This window comes from Scyliorhinus torazame, chromosome 6 (assembly GCF_047496885.1).
Source record: "Scyliorhinus torazame isolate Kashiwa2021f chromosome 6, sScyTor2.1, whole genome shotgun sequence".
Classification (NCBI taxonomy): domain Eukaryota; kingdom Metazoa; phylum Chordata; class Chondrichthyes; order Carcharhiniformes; family Scyliorhinidae; genus Scyliorhinus; species Scyliorhinus torazame.
Genome location: NC_092712.1, coordinates 31,550,663 through 31,573,981, shown reverse-complemented (window position 1 = coordinate 31,573,981; position 23,319 = coordinate 31,550,663). Strand labels below are relative to the sequence as shown.

The following is a 23,319-nucleotide window of genomic DNA, read 5'->3' as shown; positions in this document are numbered from 1 at the left end:
TAACTCACTCCCGGATATCCATTATTCTATATATAAACCACCCTGAACCCCTCGATTAGATTCCAGTCTGTAACTCACTCCCGGGTAACCATTATTCTATATATAAACCACCCTGAACCCCTCGATTAGATTCCAGTCTGTAACTCACTCCCGGATATCCATTATTCTATATATAAACCACCCTGAACCCCTCGATTAGATTCCAGTCTGTAACTCACTCCCGGGTAACCATTATTCTATATATAAACTACCCTGAACCCCACGATTAGATTCCAGTCTGTAACTCACTCCCGGATATCCTTTACCCTGTGACTTTTTCTGCATGTCTTTGGCTGTAAGGTGAAGGAAGAAGAAAGTCACGGCCAATCTTGTCGCTCCCTGGGTGTAAGGAACCCCACCTTTATCCCACGTTGACGTATCCTCATCTCTGTCTGATGAAGCTCCGGTTTGCCTGCTCATTCCCTTGAATAAAAACACCATTTAGACTTCAAGTGGCTTGTTTTAAGTCCCTAAACTAGCAGAGAATAAGCACCAACCATTTCTGCTTGTCAAGGTCATGCTTTTCAGGGACTTGTATAATCTTCCCCCTTTAGTCCCTTTAAATGGCTGTGCCAAAGGGACAGCAGCAGCACAATGGGCCAAATGGCCCCATTCTGTGATTCTTTAGCGAGACCTCATTGTTCTCATTGTCCTTGCAGCTTGCTGCATTGCTGTGACGCCAGTTGGCACGGGTGTTTTGACATAACGGCTGTTTGTACATTCAATACTGTTTGTGTCACTGTCATGGAAAGAAAGGGGTTGTTTTAACATACAGTGTAATTTGGTGTGCCATAAATCAGGACAAAATATATCATTTTGGTGTTGCCTGCCTCTTGGCTAATTTAATTTCCCTGCAATTGCTTTTTAGAGCAATGCTGCTAATCCTCTACCAGATCTACCGCACTTCTTGAAATGAAAATCGCTTATTGTCACAAGTAGGCTTCAAATGAAGTTACTGTGAAAAGCCCCTAGTCGCCACATTCCGGCGCCTGTTCGGGGAGGCTGGTACGGGAATGGAACCGTGCTGCTGACCTGCCTTGGTCTGATTTCAAAGCCAGCGATTTAGCCCTGTGCTAAACAGCCCCTTAAACAAAGCACTGAAATTAATCGTACAAAATGAAATGAATGTCTTTGTCGGAAGTGACTGGTTGGTTAATGGATTTAAGAATTTCATTTACTTCGATACTTGACCTCTAATTGACCATGAAAGGATAGGATTAAAATCTTCCTCTTTCTTTATTGAAAGCTTAAGATCCCGAGGGCTCTCGACAGGGTGGGTAAGGAGAGGATCATAGAATCATAGAATTTGCAATGCAGAAGGAGTCCATCGAGTCTGCATCGGCCCTAGAAAGAGCATCCCACTTAAGCCCACTCCTATCTCCATAACCCAGTAACTCCACCTAACCTTTTGTACACTAAGGGCAATTTAGCATGGCCAATCCACCTAACCTGCACATCTTTGGACTGTGGGAGGAAACCGGAGCACCTGGAGGAAACCCACGCACACACGGGGAGAAGGTGCAGACTCCACACAGACAGTGACCCAAGCCGGGAATCGAACCCGGATCCCGGGAGCTGTGAGTCAGCAGTGCTAATTAGTGTGCCACATTTCCACTTGTGGAAGAAGCGAGGGCAACGATTCTCTGGCCTCATTATGCTCTCAGTCAAGTGAAAGTAGGCTGGTGTATAGTGACAGAGATGGTACACGAGAACCACACCAGGCGTCAAACGGTTTGTGATGCAACCGGCCCAGTCCCGTAGGTGTTATGGGAGGGAACCCCAAAATGTATCATGGAGTTCAACCAACCTCCCCCTTTCATGTATTTGTTGCTTTTCCGAGGACACGGCTTGTTCCCTAGGTGTGGGATTACAATTATGGACACGTGGGTTTTTAAACACAAAACAATGTTTATTCCATGAACTCAACTTAACCTCTTAAATAAACATTGGATCTCTTAACACCCCTTACTTCAAAGATAACCCCAAAAATATTACAACACTAAATAATCCTTCAGTTATTCCTTTCAACATCCAAGAGAGACTTAACACCTTTAAACAGAATGACATCAGGTTAAAGGCTTTACTATTATGAGTTTAAATCACCCAAATGATCCAGAGATAGTCTTTCGTGGCAGAGATCACAGCAGATCCAGCTCACTGCAAAACACAGACACACACCCAAGCTCTTTTCAAACTGAAACTAAACTGCAAAATGGCTGATCTAAAACCAAGCTCCACCCACACTCTGACATCACTGCATTTCTTAAAGGTACATTGCTTAAACATCCATTTCTTAAAGGTACCCTCACATGACACCTCCCCCCCAAGAAAAGAAAATAAACCATCAACTTCAAGACTGTTTCATTTTTCACTTTTGCACCATCCACTAAGAAATGCACACAGTAAATATACATTTTCATTTAAAGAAAACAACACACTCAAACAGGTATAATAATATAGTCCATTTTTCTTTGTTCTTCTTTCCCCAACCAAAATCCTTCTCGATTGACAGTCTCTTTGAACAAAGTCTCTGCACGATCCATCCATTCCTCTACTCCTCTGCATTTCTCTTTAGAATCAGATACGTTAGTTCAATCTGACCACAGATTCCCTTGCAATTCTCCAATACAGGAACATTGGTGATCACAGCTTTCAGGCAGTCAAATGCCTGTTGAAAGTCCGCTGTCCATTGAAATTTTTTACGTTTCTTCAGCAATTCCATCAGTGGAGTAATCACGCCACAAAACTTTTGCACAAATGTTCGATCAAATCCACTCATGCTAAGAAATCGCATTATTTCCCTTCGTCTTGAGGGTATCGGAAACTCCGCAAGGAAAGTGATTCGGGCTTCTCCAAATTCACTTTCGGCTAGGTTCATCACCAAACCCGCCACCTGAAGTCGATCGAAGAACTCCATACAATGTTTTAAATGTTCTTTCCATGCCTGGAAGTTGTAAATAAAAGCAGATTGTCCCAATTTCTCAATGCAATCCTTCAAACGCGGGATAGGATAAGAGTCTGTTCTTGTAACTGCATTCAACTTTCCACACACAACCGTTGGGTACCATCTGGATTAGGTACCATCACTATGGGTGAGCTCCATTGGCTGCAATCCACTTCAATTATGCCATTTGTAAGCATACTCTCAATCTCTTTGTTAACCTGTGCGAATTTTAAAGGGTTAAGTCTATATGGATGTTGTTTGATCGGAACAGCATTTCCCACATCTACATCATGTATAGCCATTTTAGTACTTCCCAATTTATCTCTGCAAACTTGCCCATGTGATATCAAAAGCTCTTTCAGGTCAGTTTGTATTTCCTCTGGAAGGTAATTTAACAATTCATCCCAATTTTTAAGAACATCCTCATTTTCCAATTTAATTTGAGGTATGTCAAATTCAGTCATCTGGATTTGGTTCGTCACTTTGAGTTAGAATCATTAAAACCTCCTTTTTCTCTCCTTCCCTTTCAAAGTACCTTTTAAGCATATTCACATGACACACTCGGTGAGTCTTCCTTCTAGCTGGTGTTTTTACCACATAATTCACCTCACTTAATTTCCTTTCAATCTGATACGGTTCACAAAACCTAGCTTTTAAAGGCTCACCTACCACTGGTAACAACACAAAAACTTTATCCCCACTGGCAAAACTACGAACTTTGGATTTCTTGTCCGCGACCCGTTTCATCACATTTTGTGCAACTTTCAAATGTTGTCTAGCCAATTCACCTGCTCTATTTAATCGTTCCCTAAAATTTGGCACGTAATCCAATAGTGTAATTTCCGATTTCTCACCCACCAATTTTTCCTTAATCAATTTAAGTGGTCCTCTTACTTCATGACCAAAAATTAGTTCAAAAGGACTAAATTTGGTCGACTCGTTAGGTGCATCCCTAATTGCAAACAATACAAATGGAATTCCTTTATCCTAATCCTCTGGATAATCTTGACAATACGCCCTCAACATTGTCTTTAATGTCTGGTGCCACCTTTCTAACGCTCCGTGCGATTCTGGATGGTACGCAGTTGATTTAAATTGTTTTATTCCTAAGCTATCCATAACTTCTTTGAATAACTTTGAAGTAAAATTCGTTCCTTGACCGGATTGAATTTCTGTGGATAGTCCATATCTAGCAAAGAATTTAAGTAACTCCTCCACAATTCTTTTAGCTGTAATATTACGTACTGGAATGGCCTCTGGAAACCTAGTAGACACATCCATTACAGTCAAAAGATATTGATTCCCACTTTTTGTTTTAGGAAGCGGTCCTACAAAATCGATTAGGACCCTTGTAAAAGGTTCCTCAAATGCTGGAAAGGGTATTAAGGGCGCTGGTTTTATCACTGCTTGAGGTTTCCCTATCACTTGACATGTGTGACATGATTGACAAAATTTAATTACATCTTTATGTAGTCCAGGCCAATAAAAATGTTTCTGGATTTTTGCTTGAGCTTTCCTTATTCCCAAATGATCTCCTACTGGTACCTCATGTGCAACTCGCATATATACCCTTTCTATACCCTACCGGCAATACTACTTGATGAACTTCTGCCCACTTTTCATCCGCCTGCATATGGACAGGTCTCCATTTTCTCATCAAGACATCACTTTTATGGTAATAACACTCTGGTATACTCTCAGATTCCTCTTCCGTATATGCTTTCTGATATATCCGTTTTATTTCTACATCTTTCTGTTGTAACTCCTCCAATTTTCCTGAACTAAAAATATCCGTCTCATCCTCCACCTGTTCTTGTTCTTTTTCAACCATCTGATCAAAAATCGTTTCTGATAATTGCACTTCAACTTCATCTTCACTCTTTGATTTCTCCTCTTGTCTGAACCTGTGACTTTGCGACCTTGTTACTACACAATCCGGAAAAATCCCAGGATTTTCGCCCTTCAACACTTCAATTGACTGATTTTCCACTGGCTTATGAACCACAGTAGGCATCACTCCCACCTGCGATCCAGCATTTTCATTACCCAAGATAAACTGTATTCCTGGACAAGATAGTTTATCTATTGCCCCTACTACCACTTCACCACTCTTCATTGGACTTTCCAACCTTACCTTATATAATGGAACGCTACTCCTCTCACCCTGAATTCCACATATCACCACCTTTTCTGGCAACATTCTTCCCAAACTACATAATTCCTCATCTCTTACCATTAAAGATTGACTAGCCCCTGTATCTCTTAAAATTGTGACTTCTTTACCTGCTCCTCCTGATACACATGAGTAAACTTTACCCACACAAGTAAATTCTTTAAAGACATCTGGCACCTTCTTAATAATTACTTCTTGAACAGGCTGTACAATCGTTTGCACCTCCTTCGCTTCCCTTGGGCTTTCCTTTACCACTCTAACAAATCTCACTGTCTTATCCTGTTTTACCACATCAGCCTTTCCAGTGCTTTTCTTCAACCACCAACACTGACTTTACATGGCCTAGTTTATTACAGTGAAAACATTTGAAACTTTTCATCTCTTTTCCACCCTCCTGGATTTAAAAAAAAATCTGAGGTACACTCTCTTTATTGTCTCCCAACAGATCACCTTTACCTTTACCACTTGATTATTTCTCATGTTCCCAGTTTCTATCCCTCGCCGGCTGAAACTGATGTCGGAAACTAATCTTCGATTTATGAACTAATTCATAATCATCTGCCATTTCGGCTGCTAATCTCGTAGTTTTAACCCTCTGTTCTTTCCACATAAGTTCTCACTACATCAGCAATTTAATTTTTAAACTCCTCCAAAAGTATAATTTCTCTGAGAGCTTCATACGTTTGGTCTGTTTTCAAAGCCCTGATCCACCGATCAAAATTACTCTGAGCCTTTCAAACTCCATGTATGTTTGACCAAATTCTTTCCTTAAATTTCTAAACCTTTGGCTGTAAGCTTCAGGCACTAGCTCATATGCACTTAAGATGGATTTCTTCACCTCCTCATACGTTCCAGATACCTCCTCCGGTAGTGATGCAAACACTTCACTAGCCCTACCTACCAGCTTTGTTTGAATCAGTAACACCCACATGTCCTGTGGCTATTTCATTTGTTTAGCTACCTTCTCAAATGAAATGAAAAAGGCTCCCACTTCCTGCTCGTCAAACCTTGGCAATGCTTGGACATATTTAAATAGATTCCCACCAAGCCTACGACTATGACGCTCTTTCTCACTATCCTCATCACTATCATCCAACTGTACGTTTCCCTTCACATCTGCCAATTTTAACTGACTTTCATGTTTCGTCGCCTTTCTCCGAAGTTCAAACTCCCTCTCTTTGGGTGGGATTCTCTGACCCCCCCCCCCCGCTGGCGTGAATCCCGCCCCCGCTGGTTGCCTTATTCTCCGGCACTGGATATTCGACGGGGGGGGGAATCGCGCCGCGCCGGTCAACGGGCCACCCCCCCCGCGATTCTCCGGCCCGCGATGGGCCGAAGTCCCGCTGCTGGAATGCCTCTCCCGCCGGCGAGAATCAAACCACCTACCTTATCGGCGGGACTGGTGGAGCGGGCAGGCTCCTGGGTCCTGGGGGGGGCGATCTGGCCCCGGGGGGGTGGCCCCACACTGGCCTGGCCCGCGATCGGGGCCCACCGATCCGCGGGCGGGCCTGTGCCGTGGGGGCACTCTTTTCCCTCCACCTCGGCCACAGCCTTCACCATGGCCGACGCGTAAGAGACACCCCCCCCCCCCCCGCGCGCATGCGCAGGTATGACATCAGCAACCGCTGACGCTCCTGCGCTGACTTCCGCCGCCCGGCAAATTCCTTTCGGCCCCGGCTGGCGTGGCGCCAAAGGCCTTTCCCGATGCCGGTGAAGCGGAAACCACTCCGGCGGGGGCCTAGTCCCTCAGGGTCGGCCCGACACCGGAGTGTTCCCTCCACTCCATTCCGCCGGGACCCCCGCCCCGCCGGTTAAGGGAGAATCCCGCCCTTCATCTTTTTCCCTTATCTGTATCTCCCTTTCTTTTTATTTTTGTTCTGCTAGGGCTATTCCTTCTTTTCTCCTTTCTTCTCTCTCCTTTTCTTTTTCCTCTCTCTTTCCTCTCCCTCACTCTCGCATTCAAGCCGCTTTAATTCTTTCTCATGTTCCATTTGTTTAATTTGTAACTGAATTTCTGCCATTTCCAATGAGTCAAACTCTATCTCAGGCAACTTTAAATGCTGAACGACCACCATAATTACCTCATCATTTCGCATTTGAAATGAAAATCGCTGATTGTCACAAGTAGGCTTCAAATGAAGTTACTGTGAAAAGCCCCTAGTCGCCACATTTTGGCGCCTGTTCGGGGAGGCTGGTACGGGAATTGAACCGTGCTGCCGTCCTGCCTTGGTCTGCTTTAAAAGCCAGCGATTTAGTCCAGTGAGCTAAACCAGCCCGTGGTTTATGTTAACTGCAATATTTTTGCTGGACCCAACAGTTTAAGTAAGGTATCACCTGTTATCGTGTCCACCCCAAAAACGTCTGAGCCTCTGAAAGAGCCATTGTTCACAACACACTCCCCACTTAAACTAAAATACCACACCGGAAAAGCAACATTCCTTCACTGTCTTTAAGTTCACAAAAGCCAATGCAATAGATAGACTTTTATCCCCCTCAAGCCCCCAATTGTTATGGGAGAGGTGTTTTCAGAACCCCAAAATGTATCATGGAGTTCAACCAACCTCCCCCTTTAATGTATTTGTTGATTTTCCGAGCACACGGCTTGTTCCCTAGGTGTGGGATTACAATTATGGACACGTGGGTTTTTAAACACAAAACAATGTTTATTCCATGAACTCAACTTAACCTTTTAAATAAACATTGGATCACTTAACACCCCTTACTTCGAAGATAACCCCAAAAATATTACAACACTAAATAATCCTTCAGTTATTCCTTTCAACATCCAAGAGAGACTTAACACCTTTAAACAGAAACACATCAGGTTAAAGACTTTACTATTATGAGTTTAAATCACCCAAATGATCCAGAGATAGTCTTTCATGGCAGAGATCACAGCAGATCCAGCTCACTGCAAAACACAGACACTCCCCAAGCTCTTTTCAAACTGAAACTAAACTGCAAAATGGCTGACCTAACCTCAGCTCCACCCACACTCTGACATCACTGCATTTCTTAAAGGTACATTGCTTAAACATCCATTTCTTAAAGGTACCCTCACATGACATAGGCAAAATCGGGATCTCTCCGTAGCGTGGTGAGAATCCAAATATCGCCACTTAATCCCTATTTCCATACAATTAACGAGAGCCACCCCTTATCCAGCGACATCCCGTCATTCAGCCCCCCCCCCCCCCCCCCCCCCGAGCAAGTGGTCACGCTGGCGCCGATTAGTACTCCTTTTGAAAAACGTGAACCTGGCGGAAGGGCTTCTGTGGTAGGCGAGGAGGTGAGTAGCCATCTTTGCTCGCAGACAAAGAGCCTGGGGATGCTGGGACTGCCACCCCAGTGTTTGGCGGGGGGTGGGGTCCCTCAGCTGGGGGTGGAGGACCCTCTGCAGTGGTGGACCGCCATGGGAAGGGGAGGGAGGCGCTGGGGGGGCAACCAGGCAGGCAACCACCATGCCAACCTCTGGATTGTGTGTACCCGTTCCTGGGGCAACCCTTGTCCCTGCCTGGCCCACCAACCACCCATAACCCCCACTGACTGCCAAGGCCTCTGGCCATGCGGCTGAAGGCTGGATTGGATTGGATTGGATTTGTTTATTGTCACGTGTACCGAGGTACAGTGAAAAGTATTTTTCTGCGAGCAGCTCATACATGGGAAGAAAAGGGAATAAGAGAAAATACATAATAGGGCAACACAAGATATACAATGTAACTACATAAGCATTGGCATCGGATGAAGCCTACAGGGTGTAGTGTTAATGAGGTCATTTAGGAGTCTGGTGACAGCGAGGAAGAAGCTGTTTTTGAGTCTGTTCGTGCGTGTTCTCAGACTTCTGTATCTCCTGCCCGATGGAAGAAGTTGGAAGAGTAAGTAAGCCGGGTGGGAGGGGTCTTTGATTATGCTGCCCGCTTTCCCCAGGCAGCGAGAGGTGTAGATGGAGTCAATGGATGGGAGGCAGGTTTGTGTGATGGACTGGGCTGTGTTCGCGACTCTCTGAAGTTTCTTGCGGTCCTGGACCGAGCAGTTGCCATACCAGGCTGTGATGCAGCCCGATAAGATGCTTTCTATGGTGCATATGTAAAAGTTGGCAAGGGTTAATGTGGACATGCCGAACTTCCGTAGATTCCTGAGGAAGTATAGGCGCTGTTGTGCTTTCTTGGTGGTAGCGTCGACGTGGGTAGACCAGGACAGAGTTTTGGAGATGTGCACCCCTAGGAATTTGAAACTGCTAACCATCTCCACCTCGGCCCCGTTGATGCTGACAGGGGTGTGTACAGTACTTTGCTTCCTGAAGTCAATGATCAGCTCTTTAATTTTGCTGGCATTGCGGGAGAGATTATTGTTGCTGCGCCACTCCACTAGGTTCTCTATCTCCCTCCTGTATTCTGACTCATCGTTATTCGAGATCCGGCCCACTATGGTCGTATCGTCAGCAAACCTGTAGATGGTGTTGGAACCAAATTTTGCCACGCAGTCGTGTGTGTACAGGGAGTAGAGTAGGGGGCTAAGTACGCAGCCTTGCGGGGCCCCGGTATTGAGGACTATTGCGTGTCGTGATGGGTGTTCCGCTATACAGACGAACCAACACGGTTGCAGATGGTACAACTCTGTTTTATTACTATCAATAACAACATCTGTAAACTTATGACTGTGGTTCGTTCTTTACCCTTTAACCTGTGGACCCAGCTCTAACACTATCTTAGAGAGGCACTCAGCACATGGTGTATGTCTGAGTGGCTTGCTGTGAGCTCTGTGCCCTGAGCTGTCTCCTGCTGGAATGAACGGGGACTGTGGTGTTCCCCGTTTAATAGTGTGTGTGCTCTTGCTTGTGATTGGCTGTGATGTTGCGTGTGTGTTGATTGGTCCGTTGATCTGTCCATCAGTGTGTATGTGTGTTGCACCATGATGTTTATCTGAATATAATGACATCCCTCCTTTTTTATTACAAGAATATGTGCCTATGTGGTAATAAATATAGATGTGTACTGAGTGCAGCTGAATGTGTGTGTGTGCAATATCTACAACATGTACATGAGGCTAAACTATATACATAGGAAGGTGTCAGGTGCAACATAGCAACGAGGTTGTACCATCAACAAAACAAGTGTAATCATCAAACATCAAAAACAAACTCCTGTAATGACAAAAAGAGAAACATATTAACATTGTGGCATAACACTTTACTGAGTCCAATGTTCAAACAGGCTCATAAGTCCAGCCTAGTAGGTGGGTGACGTATTCGGGTTGACGGCCTCAAGGGTGGGTCAGGATCCACTGGCTGAGGAATGGGCCTGACCACAGGCAACAGAGGAATAGGCATGGTGGCAGGAAGCTCCACAAAGTCGACATCAGAAACAACAGGAGGGCGTGGCACTGGCGTATGATCACGTAGCGAGCGCGGAAGCAGGCGAAGAGCCCGGCGATTACGCCGGCGAATGGAACCATCAGGCATGCGAACCAGGAGCGAGCGGGGAGCCACACGTCGGAGAACTTCGGCAGTTGCCGACCAGCCACCCTCTGGTAGGTGGATGCGGACGTTGTCTCCAGACGCCAGGGCAGGAAGATCAGTTGCCCGAGTGTCGTGTGCCACCTTCTGCTGAGCACGCTGCTGTCGCAACCTTTGCAGTACTGGAGCATGGTAGTGTGTAGGAACAAGAATGGAAGGCACAGTGGTCCTGAGGGCACGACCCATCAACAGCTGGGCTGATGAGAGGCCAGTGGATAGGCCTGCAGGGCTAAGCAGAAATCCGATCCGGCATCAGCAGCCTTGCAGAGGAGCCGCTTGACGATATGGACGCCCTTTTCCGCCTTGCCATTTGACTGGGGATGCAGAGGGCTGGGCGTCACGTGTGTGAAGCCATACGAAGCAGCAAAGGAAGACCATTCTTGGCTTGCAAAACAGGACCCATTGTCCAACATGACAGTAAGCGGAATGCCATGGCGAGCGAAGGTTTCTTTGCATGCCCTGATCACAGCGGACGATGTCAAATCGTGCAGGCGTATGACCTCTGGATAATTCGAAAAGTAATCTATAATGATGACGTAGTCCATGCCAAGCGCATGAAAAAGGTCCACACCCACTTTCGCCCGGGGGGACGTTACCAACTCATGGGGCTGAAGCGTCTCAGGGGGTTGCGCCGGCTGAAACCTTTGGCAGGTGGGGCAGTTGAGCACCATGTTGGCAATGTCATCGCTGATGCCCGGCCAGTATACAGCTTCTTGGGCCCTCCGTCTGCACTTCTCAACCCTGAGATGGCCTTAGTGTAATTGTTCGAGGACCAGCCTGCGCATGCTGTGTGGAATCACAATCCGGTCCAACTTTAGGACACCGTCAAGGACGGCCAAGTCGTCCCGGACATTGTAGAATTGTGGGCACTGTCCTTTGAGCCACCCTCCCGTCATGTGGCGCATCACACGTTGTAGAAGGGGGTCAGCCGCAGTCTCCCGGTGAATACGGGCCAGACTTGCATCATTAGCTGGCAGATTTGCCGATGTGAAGGCCACATGCGCTTCGACCTGACATACGAACCCCTCCGAATCGGGCAGTGTGCTCACTGCTCTGGACAGGGCATCCGCGATGATGAGGTCCTTCCCAGTTGGAAGTCGTACCTCCGGAGCTTGAGCAGAATGCACTGGAGGTGAGGGGTCATTTCATTCAGGTCCTTTTGTATGATGCTGACCAGGGGGCGATGGTCGGTTTCCACGGTGAACTGAGGGAGACCATACACCTAGTCATGGAACTTATCTATGCCGGTTAACAAACCCAGGCACTCCTTCTCGATCTTCGCATAGCGCTGTTCTGTGGGGGTCATGGCCCGCGAGGCATAGGCGACCGGGGCCCATGATGCAGTGTCGTCCCGTTGCAGGAGTTCTGCCCCAATGCCGGACTGGCTGGCATCAGTCGAGATCTTCGTATCTCGAGAGGTGTCGAAGAACGCCAATACCGGGGCTGTGGTGAGCTTGATCTTGAGCTCCTCCCATTCCTTCTGGTGTGCGGGCAGCCACTGGAACTCCATGGTCTTCTTCACTAGGTGGCGAAGAGCCGTTGTGTGGGAGGCAAGGTTGGGAATGAACTTCCCCAGGGAGTTGACCATCCCGAGAAAGCGTAGCACTGCTTTCTTGTCTGCCGGCTGCGGCATGGCTGTAATGGCGCTCACTTTGTCTGCATCCGGACGCACTCCTGACCGGGATATGTGGTCCCCCAGAAACTTTAGCTCAGTTTGGCCAAAAGAACACTTGGCTCGGTTGAGGCGCAGGCCGTGTTCCCGTATCCGTGCAAAGACACGCTGGAGACGACTGATGTGCTCCTGTGGTGTGGTGGACCAGATGATGACGTCGTCAACATAGACGCGCACCCCTTCGATGCCCTCCATCATCTGTTCCATGATTCTATGAAATACCTCGGGTGCCGAGATGATGCCAAACGGCATTCTGTTGTAGCAGTACCTGCCAAAGGGAGTGTTGAAGGTGCACAGCTTCCTGCTGGACTGATCCAGTTGGATCTGCCAAAAACCCTTCGAGGCATCCAGTTTTGTGAAGGTTTTAGCCCGGGCCATTTCGCTCGTGATTTCTTCCCGTTTGGGTATGGGGTAGTGTTCCCTCATGATGTTGTTGTTCAGGTCTTTCGGGTCGATGCAGATCCTGAGTTCGCCAGAGGGCTTTTTAATGCACACCATGGAGCTGACCCATGGCGTGGGCTCCGTGACCCAGGAAAGCACTCCTTGGTCCTGGAGATCCTGCAGCTGCTGCTTGAGGTGGTCTTTGAGTGGTGCTGGGATCTACGAGGTGCGTGAATGACCGGGGTGGCATCCTGTTTGAGCCGTATTCTGTAAGTGTAGGGCAGTGTGCCCATGCCCTCGAAAGCCTCCTGGTTGTGGGCGAGGAGCGAGTGGAGCTGTGCCCTAAATTCTGCATCCGGGAAGTCGGACGTGCCTTCTGGAGACAGTGTGTACCCGTGAACGAGGTGGAGAACCTTGCATGCCTGCGCGCCTAGCAGGAAGCCCTTCGATGATCCAACTATCTCAAAGGACAGTGTGGCTGTGTATGCATTGTGTGTGACCTCGAGCTGGCAGGATCCCATGGCCGGGATAACATTTCCGCTGTAATCGACCATCTGACAGCGGGATGGCCGAATCGTTGGTCTGACCTTCAGGGCGTAGAAGGCTGACCATGCTATAAGGTTGGCGGAGGCACCAGTGTCTAAACGGAATATGATTAGTGACCGGTTGACCGTTAGGGTGGCACACCAGTCATCACCCGGATTAACGCTGTTCACTGGCATCGGCTTGGGGACATCCGGTTCCTGTCAATGACCGCGACGCAGAAGGCTTCCCGGTCGTCGGTATCACCGGCCTGTACATCGTCAGGGTATGACTCGGTGTATGGAGGCTGAATGGCCTGCACGTCCCTGCGAGGCTGGCAGAATTGGGGAGCGTTGGCAGGTTGAGCTGATCGATAGCAGGCAGTGTAGTGGCCCATCTTGCCACAGCGGAGGCATTGTCAATTCTTTGCTGGACATTGCCGCTTTAAATGTGCGGATCCACAGTTGCCGCATGTCGTGACGTCATGGCGTTCGTTGCGCCATCACGCATGCGCAGTTCGGTCCTGCGTAGAGCGCGCCTGCGCGTTGCGTCCCTCTGCGTCGGCGTCTCTTTTGGCGCGTACAAGCGCGGGAGGCCACGGAAAGCGCGCAAAATGGCTGCCCTCGTCCGGGCCGCGGGCCGGGAGGAACTCAATCGACTGGACCCGCTCGGCCTCGTAGGACCCCTGCCGTGCCGATTCGGCCGCCTGGAATTGGGAGTACCGGCTGGTCGCGTTTTCATGGAGGACGCAGGCTTCGATGGCGGTGGCTAAGGTGAGGCTCTTAATTTTGAGGAGCTGCTGGCGTAGGGTGCCTGAGGTGACCCCAAAAACTATCTGGTCCCGAATCATGGAATCAGCGGTGGCGTCATAACCGCAGGACTGCGCGAGGATACGGATGTATGTCAGGAAAGATTGAAAAGGCTCATCCTTACCCTGCAGGTGCTGCTGGAAGAGGTTCCTCTCGAAGCTCTCGTTCACCTCGACGCTGAAGTGCTGCTCGAGTAAGAAGGACCGTCTTGTACTTCGTCTTGTCCTCACCATCCGCGAACACCAGGGAGTTGTAGATGTGGATGGCGTGTTGCCCTGCCGTGGAGAGGAGGAGGGCGATTTTCCTGGTGTCCGATGCATTCTCCCTTTCTGTGGCTTCTAGGAAGAGCTGGAAGCGCTGTTTAAACAGCTTCCAGTTGACGCCGAGGTTTCCAGCGATTTGGAGCGGCTGCGGCGGGCTGATGGTGTCCATGGCGCAGGATGGCGGATTCCTGAAGATGTGCAGGTAGGTCTCACAGTTGCTGGGTTCCAATCCTGGTACTATGTCGTGTTGGGTGTTCCGCTATACAGATGAACCAACACGGTTGCAGATGGTACAACTCTGTTTTCTTCCTATCAATAACAACATCTGTAAACTTATGACTGTGGTTTGTTCTTTACCCTTTAACCTCTGGACCCAGCCCTAACACTATCTTAGAGAGGCACTCAGCACATGGTGAATGTCTGAGTGACGCGCTGTGAGCTCTGTGCCCTGAGCTGTCTCCTGCTGGAATGAGCGGGAACTGTGGTGTTCCCCATTTTATAGTGCGTGTGCTCTCACTGGTGATTGGCTGTGATGTTGCGTGTGTGTTGATTGGTCCGTTGATCTGTCCATCAGTGGGTATGTGTGTTTGCACCATGATGTTTATCTGAATATCATGACATTGTGGAGGAGGTGTTGTTGGTTATTCTTACTGAGTGGGTCTGTGGGTCAGAAAATCGAGGATCCAGTTGCAGAGTGGGGAGCCAAGTCCTAGGTTTAGGAGCTTTGATATGAGCTTGGCTGGGATTATGGTGTTAAAGGCAATAGATAGGAGTCTGATGTCGGGGTCTTTGTTGTCGAGATGCTCTAGGGATGCTCTAGGCTATTGCTGATAGGGAATTGGCAATTGTGGTTAAATGAGCCCAAGTGGATGTAGAGTGTGGGAGTCATTGCCTAGCATCCCAATCAGACCACGAAGCCTGAACACTGTAGGAGGCAACACCACACACGCAGCTGCCAACAGCCAGGGGATGGGACACAGCTCCGGGGAGATGTCCATGGCTGGAGGGTGGGTGTGTGCAACAGTGAGGGAACCAGCACCCGGCCCAGCTGATGTTACGAGCGGGTGTCCGGGTCCGGGGCCCGGTGAGGGGGGCGGGGGCCCGCTGCGACTGGGAGTGCGCGGTCAGGGTGTTCTGGGCGAGGGTCGGAGGGGGGAATCAGTGGGGGAAAGGAGAGTCCCGGGGCGGGAGCCACTGCTGTTTCTCAATCGAAAACCCTCTCCTAATTCCTCACAGATATCGAACGCTATGGCAGAGATATTGGACACAGAACCTGCCCTAATGGTGCTGTTGCTAGGCCGGGCGGCCAGACGCCAGAGACGGCGGCGGCAGCAGCGTCTGCAGATGCTCGAGGGGGCGACCCAGGTGCCGTACCCCGCCCCACACCCTGAGGACCCGGCCACCCATCAGGCCAGGGAGGGGTCCCAGAGGGGGAGTCCCGCAACGGCCCAGGGTGTACAGGCGCCGCTGGTCATTTGGGCAGATGATGGACAGCTTGTGCCGCAGGAGGCTCCGCCTCAACAAAGGAGACGGTGTGACACGTGTGCCACATCCTCGTGGACCTGCCACCACATGGAGGACACCCGCTCTCTGTGGCCGTCAAGGTCACTACAGCCCTGAGCTTTTACGCCTCGGGATCATTCCAGGGCTCGAGCGGATGAAGGATGAGACCAGGGAGGAACCTAAGGATCAGCCGGAGGCTGCAGGACTGGCGGCAGCGATGAGGGCCCGGCAAGCCAGGAAGGCCAGAACGGCCCTCAGACTTGCTTCGCAGAGGGCGTGGCCCGGGCCATCACCCCCACTCCCATTTCCCATCCTCCTCGGCTATGTGTCACAACACTTCAGGATCATCACCCCACTGTCAAGGACAGGGGGTGCGATGATCGCCCGCAGAGAGCTGAGTGCTGATGCTTCTCAATCTATGCCGTAGTCTGACCCCTGAGTGCGCGCTCACACCCATCACCTGCACGTGGTGTTCTCGGGGACAGGGGGGATGCCTGGAGAGAGGGGCCAAGGGCTCAGAGATCGGCCCGCATTGCGGAAGAAAGTGACAGAGGCATTCCAGTGGTTGTGCACAAGGATGTTTAATGTGTAATACAAGTCCCCACTGTCCCAATGGTGCCACCGCCCCCTCCCCCCAACCTTACCTCCTACCCTCTGCCCTCCCCCGGTGCCCTCAGTGATTCTCAATGTGTTTTACCTTCCTCGACCACTACGTCTAGGTGTTTCCCCAGGATGCACATCTGAGGTGGAGGCAGCCAGCTGCTTACCTCAGCCCGTGCCCTTCGATGATCCCGGTGAGCGACCTCTGGGGGCTCTGAGCCCGGTGGGCCCCGGCTCACTTGTCAGCGGCACATGCCCAGCCGTGCCGCCCTGTCCCATGTGCTGACCCCAGGGCGAGGCCTAATAGGAGGCGTGGAACTCTGGAGAGCTGGTGGCCAGCGTCGCCACTCCATGTGTCGGGTCCGGGCTGCCACCCAGCGCCCCCTCCCCCCACTCGATGCCCATTGGGCCCTGGAGTTCACCTTGGGACGAAGGGGGCAGCTGATTCGAGCCCCGGCAGCCCCTGCATCATCTGGCTCTGCCAACCCTGGCGACTCCCCATGGTCCACACCATCATGTTGATGCCCTCGCCGATGCTCCTCAGTGACTGGGGCACAAGCTTGACTGAGTTATCCGTGCTCCGTTCCTGAGCCACGTCCTGATTCACTGAGGAAGGAGCAGCGCTCCGAAAGCTAGTGATTCGGAACAAACCTGTTGGACTTTAACTTGGTGTTGTCAGACTTCTTACTGCGCCCACCCCGATCCAACGCCGGCGTCTCCACCTCATGGATTCCAGTAATGACTTCCATCCAGTGTTCGGCTTCTCGCCGCCTGTCATTCTGCCTCTTCGTGTCGCTGGGTGTCCGATTGTTTCCTGACCTTGCTTCTGCGGCGTTGGATCCAGGTTCAAAGAGGCAAGTCGGTGTTATTGCCTCCCTGGCCTATGTTGGAAAGGGCTCTAATTTGCTCCCCTTGCGCGTGGAGTGCTGCGCATACACGGCCGGCGTTGGCGCTGCCGCTCTGATCGAAGATAGTCACGTGGTATTCCCAACCGGGAGACGTTAGCCCGCACAGAATGAGCCCAGGGTATCTGGGAAGCGCCGACTATCTCAGTCCAAGAATGCATGGTACCTGTAAACTTGCAGAAGGTCATCTACGCCCGAGAAAACAAACCACCGGGGTATTCGGGGTATGCCCCCCGATGGCACGATGCCTGATCACCAAAATGCCCATCGAGGGATTGAAAGCGGGCAGCATGAGTTGGTATCTTCTTTAAAGTCAGAGTGAGATTAATTGAGGGTCTGGAATCATAGGGTGAGTTGATTTATTGGCACGTGTACCGAGGTGCAGTGAAAAGTACTGTTCTGTGTACAGTCCAGGCAGATCGTTCCATACAGTAAAAAAGCATAGGACGCGCGATAAATACACAATTGGGGGTAGCACGGTAGCACCGTGGTTAGCACAATTGCTTCACAGCTCCAGGGTCCCAGGTTCGATTCCGGCTTGGGTCAGTGTCTGTGCGGAGTCTGCACGTTCTCCCCGTGTCTGCGTGGGTTTCCTCCGGGTGCTCCGGTTTCCTCCCACAGTCCAAAGATGTGCAGGTTAGGTGGATTGGCCATGATAAATTGCCCTTAGTGTCCAAAATTGTGTTGGGTGGGGTTACTGGGTTATGGGGATAGGGGGGAGGTGTGGGCTTGGGTAGGGTGCTCTTTCCAAGAGCCGGTGCAGACTCGATGGGCCGAATGGCCTCCTTCTGCACTGTAAATTCTATGAATGTAAATACATAGACACATTTTTAATAACAGGAGTCCCGCCTGCTAGCCGGAGAGAGGCAACCAGGCTCTGGACGGCAGTGAGCCTTCCCCAGGATCAAGGACCCTTGGGACAGATATTCCTCTACCCATCCACCCCCCGCACTGCTGAAAGCTGCCGACCGATCAGAGGCTGACCTATAGAAATGGTGGGGCGGGACCTGAGTAGGAACTTCCAGTTCCCATTTCGAACAGATCCAGAAGTTGCTGGTGTGGGAAAGGTGGGGTGCAAGATTCACTCGAGGGATCCCAGAACTAAATAGAACTCAGTGCTGAGTTCAAACACACTCATTTTGGCTTGTTGGAATTATCATTGGCGGAATGAACCTAAACGTCCTTCATGTGCAGACACTGGGCGGGATTCTGTGATCCTGAGGCTAAGTGTTGACGCCGTCGGAAACGCCGTTGTGTTTCCCGACGGCGTCAAGACGGCCTCAGGATCAGCAATTCCGGCACTGGTGCGGACCACGCCACTCCAGCTGCTGATCCTGGCGCGAACTGGGAGTCGGGAGGTCCGCGCATGCGCAGTGGCTCCCTTCTCCGCGCCGGCCCCGACGCAACGTTGTGCAGGGCTACAGGGGCCGGCACGGAGGAAAGGAGGCCCCCAGCCAGAGGGGCCGGCCCACCGATTGGTGGGCCCCGATCGCGGGCCAGGCCACATCGGAGGCCCCGCCCGGGGCCGGACCCCCCCCCCCCCCACCCCCACAGGCGCCCCCGGACCCTTCCACGCCCAGGTCCCGCCGGCTGAGTGCAGGTTAGAACGGGTCCAGCGGGACTTGGGTTTTTTACGACGGCCACTCTTCCCATTCCAGGCTGAGAATCAGCGGGGGGTGGGGGTTGGGGGGGGGGGCGTAGAGCAGCTCCCGACCGGCACCGCGCCAATGGCGCCAATTCTCCGCTCTGCGTCGGGGCGGCGTGGCGCGATTCGCGCCGGTCGCGCGGATTCTCCGGCCCGGCCCCGGGCTGAGAGAATCCCACTCAAGGTCTGTAGAATTGTCCTGATATGAAGATTTTAAATGCTCCATTTTAAACTTTGCAACAATGAAACAAACAGGCTATGATAACACTGAGAGTTTTTAAAAAAAATAAACCTCTGCTGGATTGCTTTAATTGCCTGGTACAGATTAGAAAAAAATAGTAGCATCTGGTCATACAGTTTTAATAGAGCTCTTTGACATTTATCCAACGGCTATCATTATGAATGCTTGCCTGAGTTTCAAGTGCTACGATTATCTCAGCAGGGTGTTCTGAGTTCACAGTTTAATTGACAGCTTAAAGAGGTTATTCAATGATTAGCTCTTTCATGTGGGGTTAGAATATCAGTTTCTTTTTATAAGCAATTAGTCACTTGAAGAGATTTAAAATCTTTGAATAGATTTAATGAATGGGGTCTTTTTTCACTGTCACGTGTATAAGAGTTAGAGCTGTATTTCATTTTTTTCATCTCCACATGGCTCCTGAGGTATGCCTATGTTGGATACTCGGTGAGTGGCTATGGAGGTGACATGGAGTATACAAAGGGTTAAGGGGGTGGGTGGGAGATTGGGTTCACATTGAATTGGTATGTCGAGCCATGTAAGGTGGGGAGCATGAGTTGGCATAGAGGGTATGTGGGGCCAGGAGGGGTTCGTGGGGAGCATTCGTCAGCATTGAGTTGGCATGGAGCACATGAGGGGCCACTGGGTGGGATGTGCGTGGAGGTGAGAGGGTTTGAGGGGCGAGAGGTTGAGGCCCGAACAACTAAGGCAACTCTGGTGTACCGAGCCGGGCCTTCTAACTCGCCTGCCTTGGCACCCGCCCGCCCCCATGGCCTCCTGGGATCTGCTTCCTGGGTCGATGGACCTGACTCCCACTGGCAACTACTGCCCCGGAGCAAAAACGTTTTGTTTCAGGGAATGTTTTACCGAGCAAAGTATAGCAAGTCGGGAAATGTCCCGACCCGAGTTACCAGTCGCAGTCGTAAAGATTTGGCCCATTCTGATCCCATCCTGAGATCTATTTACCCACAGCACAGAATGTGGAAAGTGAATTTGAAAGAGATGCGTTCAAAATGATGAAGGGTTTGTGTTGGGTAAATGAAGAAGGAACACTTTCCAGTGGCTGGTCAGAGGAAGAAGAATTCTGAGAATCGACGAAGGACCCAGAGGGTTACGAGGAGAAGTATTTTTGCAGAGTGAGCTGCTATAATCCGGATTCACTGACTGAAACAGGTTCAAAGAACAAAGAACAAAGAAATGTACAGCACAGGAACAGGCCCTTCGGCCCTCCAGCCCGTGCTGACCATGCTGCCCGTCTAAATTAAAATCTTCTATACTTCCGGGGTCCGTATCCCTCTATTCCCATCCTATTCATGTATTTGTCAAGATGCCCCTTAAATGTCACTATCGTCCCTGCTTCCACCACCTCCTCCGGCAGCGAGTTCCAGGCACCCACTACCCTCTGTGTAAAAAACTTGCCTCGTACATCTCCTCTAAACCTTGCCCCTCGCACCTTAAACCTATGCCCCCTAGTAATTCACCCCTCTACCCTGGGGAAAAAGCCTCTGACTATCCACTCTGTCTATGCCCCTCAGCCTCCGTCGTTCCAGTGAGAACAAACAGAGTTTATTCAACCGCTCCTCATAGCTAATGCCCTCCATACCAGGCAACATCCTGGTAAATCTCTTCTGCACCCTCTCTAAAGCCTCCACATCCTTCTGGTAGCGTGGCGACCAGAATTGAACACTATACTCCAAGTGTCTACCATACTTCAATGGTATCTTTAAAAGGCAACTGGTTATTGAAATATTGGGTTAGAAATTGAAGGGGAGGAAATTGGACTGTGCGGAAAGAGTAGGGGGGTGGGTGTAATTGGAGAGCCTTATCAAAGACCTGACTCAGCACAAAGGGCCGAATGGCCTCCATCTGTTGTGTAAGACTGTGTACGTGTGTGTGTGTGTGTCTTATAACTGCAAACATATGACCTGTCCTCTTGCCTCTTCAGGTCCTTGCTGAGCTGGGGAGGTATCTGAGATGGTGGCGCTCGAAGAGGAATCTGCGGTTGAGTAGAAGACGCAAGCGGAACTGTTCGACAGAGAGCAGCGGCACTGCCTACTTCACTCAAATCTCCTTGCTCGAGAAGCTCAGTCCGAAACGGAAATCCTTGGACCAGTGAGGCAGCCTTGGACTTGTGTGGAAAGGGGCCTGTCGTGAGCTACTGTTAAACAACGAGGATGAGTTGGTCAGCCGTACGGGTTCGATTTCTTCACGTGAAAGTTGCTTCCGTTTAAGCTCGGTGTTCCTGATTTCGAAGCTGTCCAGGATTCCTGTGCGCGGCGAGGCCACCCCACCTCCACTGCAAGGATTTAGGAGAGTCACGTCAAAGGAACTCGCAAGTTTCTCTTCCAGGTGTCTCACTGGTTAAGCGTAGAAGCCATGCGCCTGAGTAAGAAGGTCAAATCCCACTCCAGAGCAACAGATCTGCGTTGATGCACCAATGCAGTACTGAGGGAGAGCTGCATTATCAGCGGTGCTATGTATTGGAGGCCTCATCGGACAGACGTTGGACCTCTTGGGTGACTGTCGAAGGTCCAGTGGCACAAAGAGCTGGTCCAAGGCGATGACTATCTGGCATGCTCACAAAAGACACTGGAACAGGAGCCTTGGGCCTATTCAGCCATTCAACACGACCCGGCCTGATCTTCTGCCTCAACAGTACTTTCCCACCACATTCCTTGATCCCACCAGGGTCCACGTATCTCATCCGCGAGTATATTCGACAGCTGAGCACGCACAGTCTCCTGCGGTAGGAAATTCCTGAAGCTTCTCACTCCCTTCCCAAATGGCCGACCCCACATCCTGCCACGGTGTTGCGGTGTCCTCGCACACCAGCCAAGGAAAGGGCCTCTCGGCCCTCGGAGCTATTTCTCAGGTGTGATCCGAGCTTCAGCGAACTAACATGGGAGGTGTCGCAATTGAGTGGGTCAACTGGTATCCATACATAAATGCAGGCACTGGTAATGGGAGCAGGATTAGACCACATGGCCTACTGAGCCTTAAATATATTCAACGATGGAGCATCCACATCCTGTGGGGTAGAGAATTCCAAAGATTCACAGCCCTTTGAGCGACGTAATTTCTCCTCATCTCAGTCCTAAGTGATCGATCCCATCTCCTGAGGCTGTGCCCTCGTGTTTAGATTCCCCGACCAGTGGAAACAATCTCTCAGAGTCCACCCTGGGTAGCCCATCACAGGGCAGCACGGTAGCATAGTGGGCAGCATTGTGGCTTCACAGCGCCAAGGTCCCAGGTTCGATTCCCGGCTTGGGTCACTGTCTGTGCGGAGTCTGCACGTTCTCCCCGTGTCTTGCGTGGGTTTCCTCCGGGTGCTCCGGTTTCCTCTCACAGTCCAAAGACGTGCAGGTTAGGTGGATTGGCCATGATAAATTGCCCTTAGTGCCCAAAAAGGTTAGGAGGGGTTATTGGGTTACGGGGATAGGGTGGAAGCTAGGGCTTAAATGGGTCGGTGCAGACTCGATGGGCCGAATGGCCTCCTTCTGCACTGTATGTATGTTCTAATTGTATACGTTTCAGTGAGGTCACCTCACTTTCTTTTCAGCTCCAGGGAATATAGGCCCAGTTTATCCAACCCCACAACATAGGCCCATCTCCTCATCCCAGGGACTAATTTTCACCGACTGGGAGCAGAAACGGTGCTGATGTAATTTTGACGGGGAGTAAATCCAGATGTGGAGTGCTTGTCGCACAATGGGGGGGGGCGGGGGAAGGGGGGTGTACCTCTGAGCCGGAAGCTCCGGTTTGGAGTCCCACCTCAGGGCTTGGTGGCCAAGGAAAGTGTGTTCATAATGGGGCCATACAGGTTGGGGTGTGTCAACCTGCAAATCCTTCCAAACAGGCCAATGGCTGATGGTACGAGGGGGAGAGTCTCCTGGTCACCCACACTTGATGTGGAGCGGCGTCCCTCAAGCTCCTTTACCTCCAGGAGTTGTTGGGGTTTGGAAGGAGCTGCCCGGGAGAGTGGTGGAGGTGGATTCCAGAGGAACTGGATGTATATTTGAGGGTGATGAATTTGGAGGGCTACGGAGAAAGGGTTGGGGAATGGGGCTAGCTGGGTAGCTCTTTCGGTGGCCAGTGCAGGCACGATGGGCC

The 23,319-nt window shown here is 50.6% G+C and overlaps 1 protein-coding gene across 1 annotated transcript in view; it reads left to right on the top strand.

Annotated features, from left to right (window-relative positions):
- The window catches only part of LOC140424737 (vasoactive intestinal polypeptide receptor-like), a 113,247-nt gene extending 90,611 nt beyond the window's left edge, over window positions 1–22,636 (top strand). The window contains exon 13 of the mRNA XM_072508085.1: window positions 21,155–22,636. Within this exon, the coding sequence (XP_072364186.1) occupies window positions 21,155–21,325 (171 nt within the window). The 3' untranslated portion in view covers window positions 21,326–22,636. The remainder of the gene's footprint in view (window positions 1–21,154) is intronic.
- The last annotated feature ends 683 nt before the right edge of the window (window positions 22,637–23,319 follow it).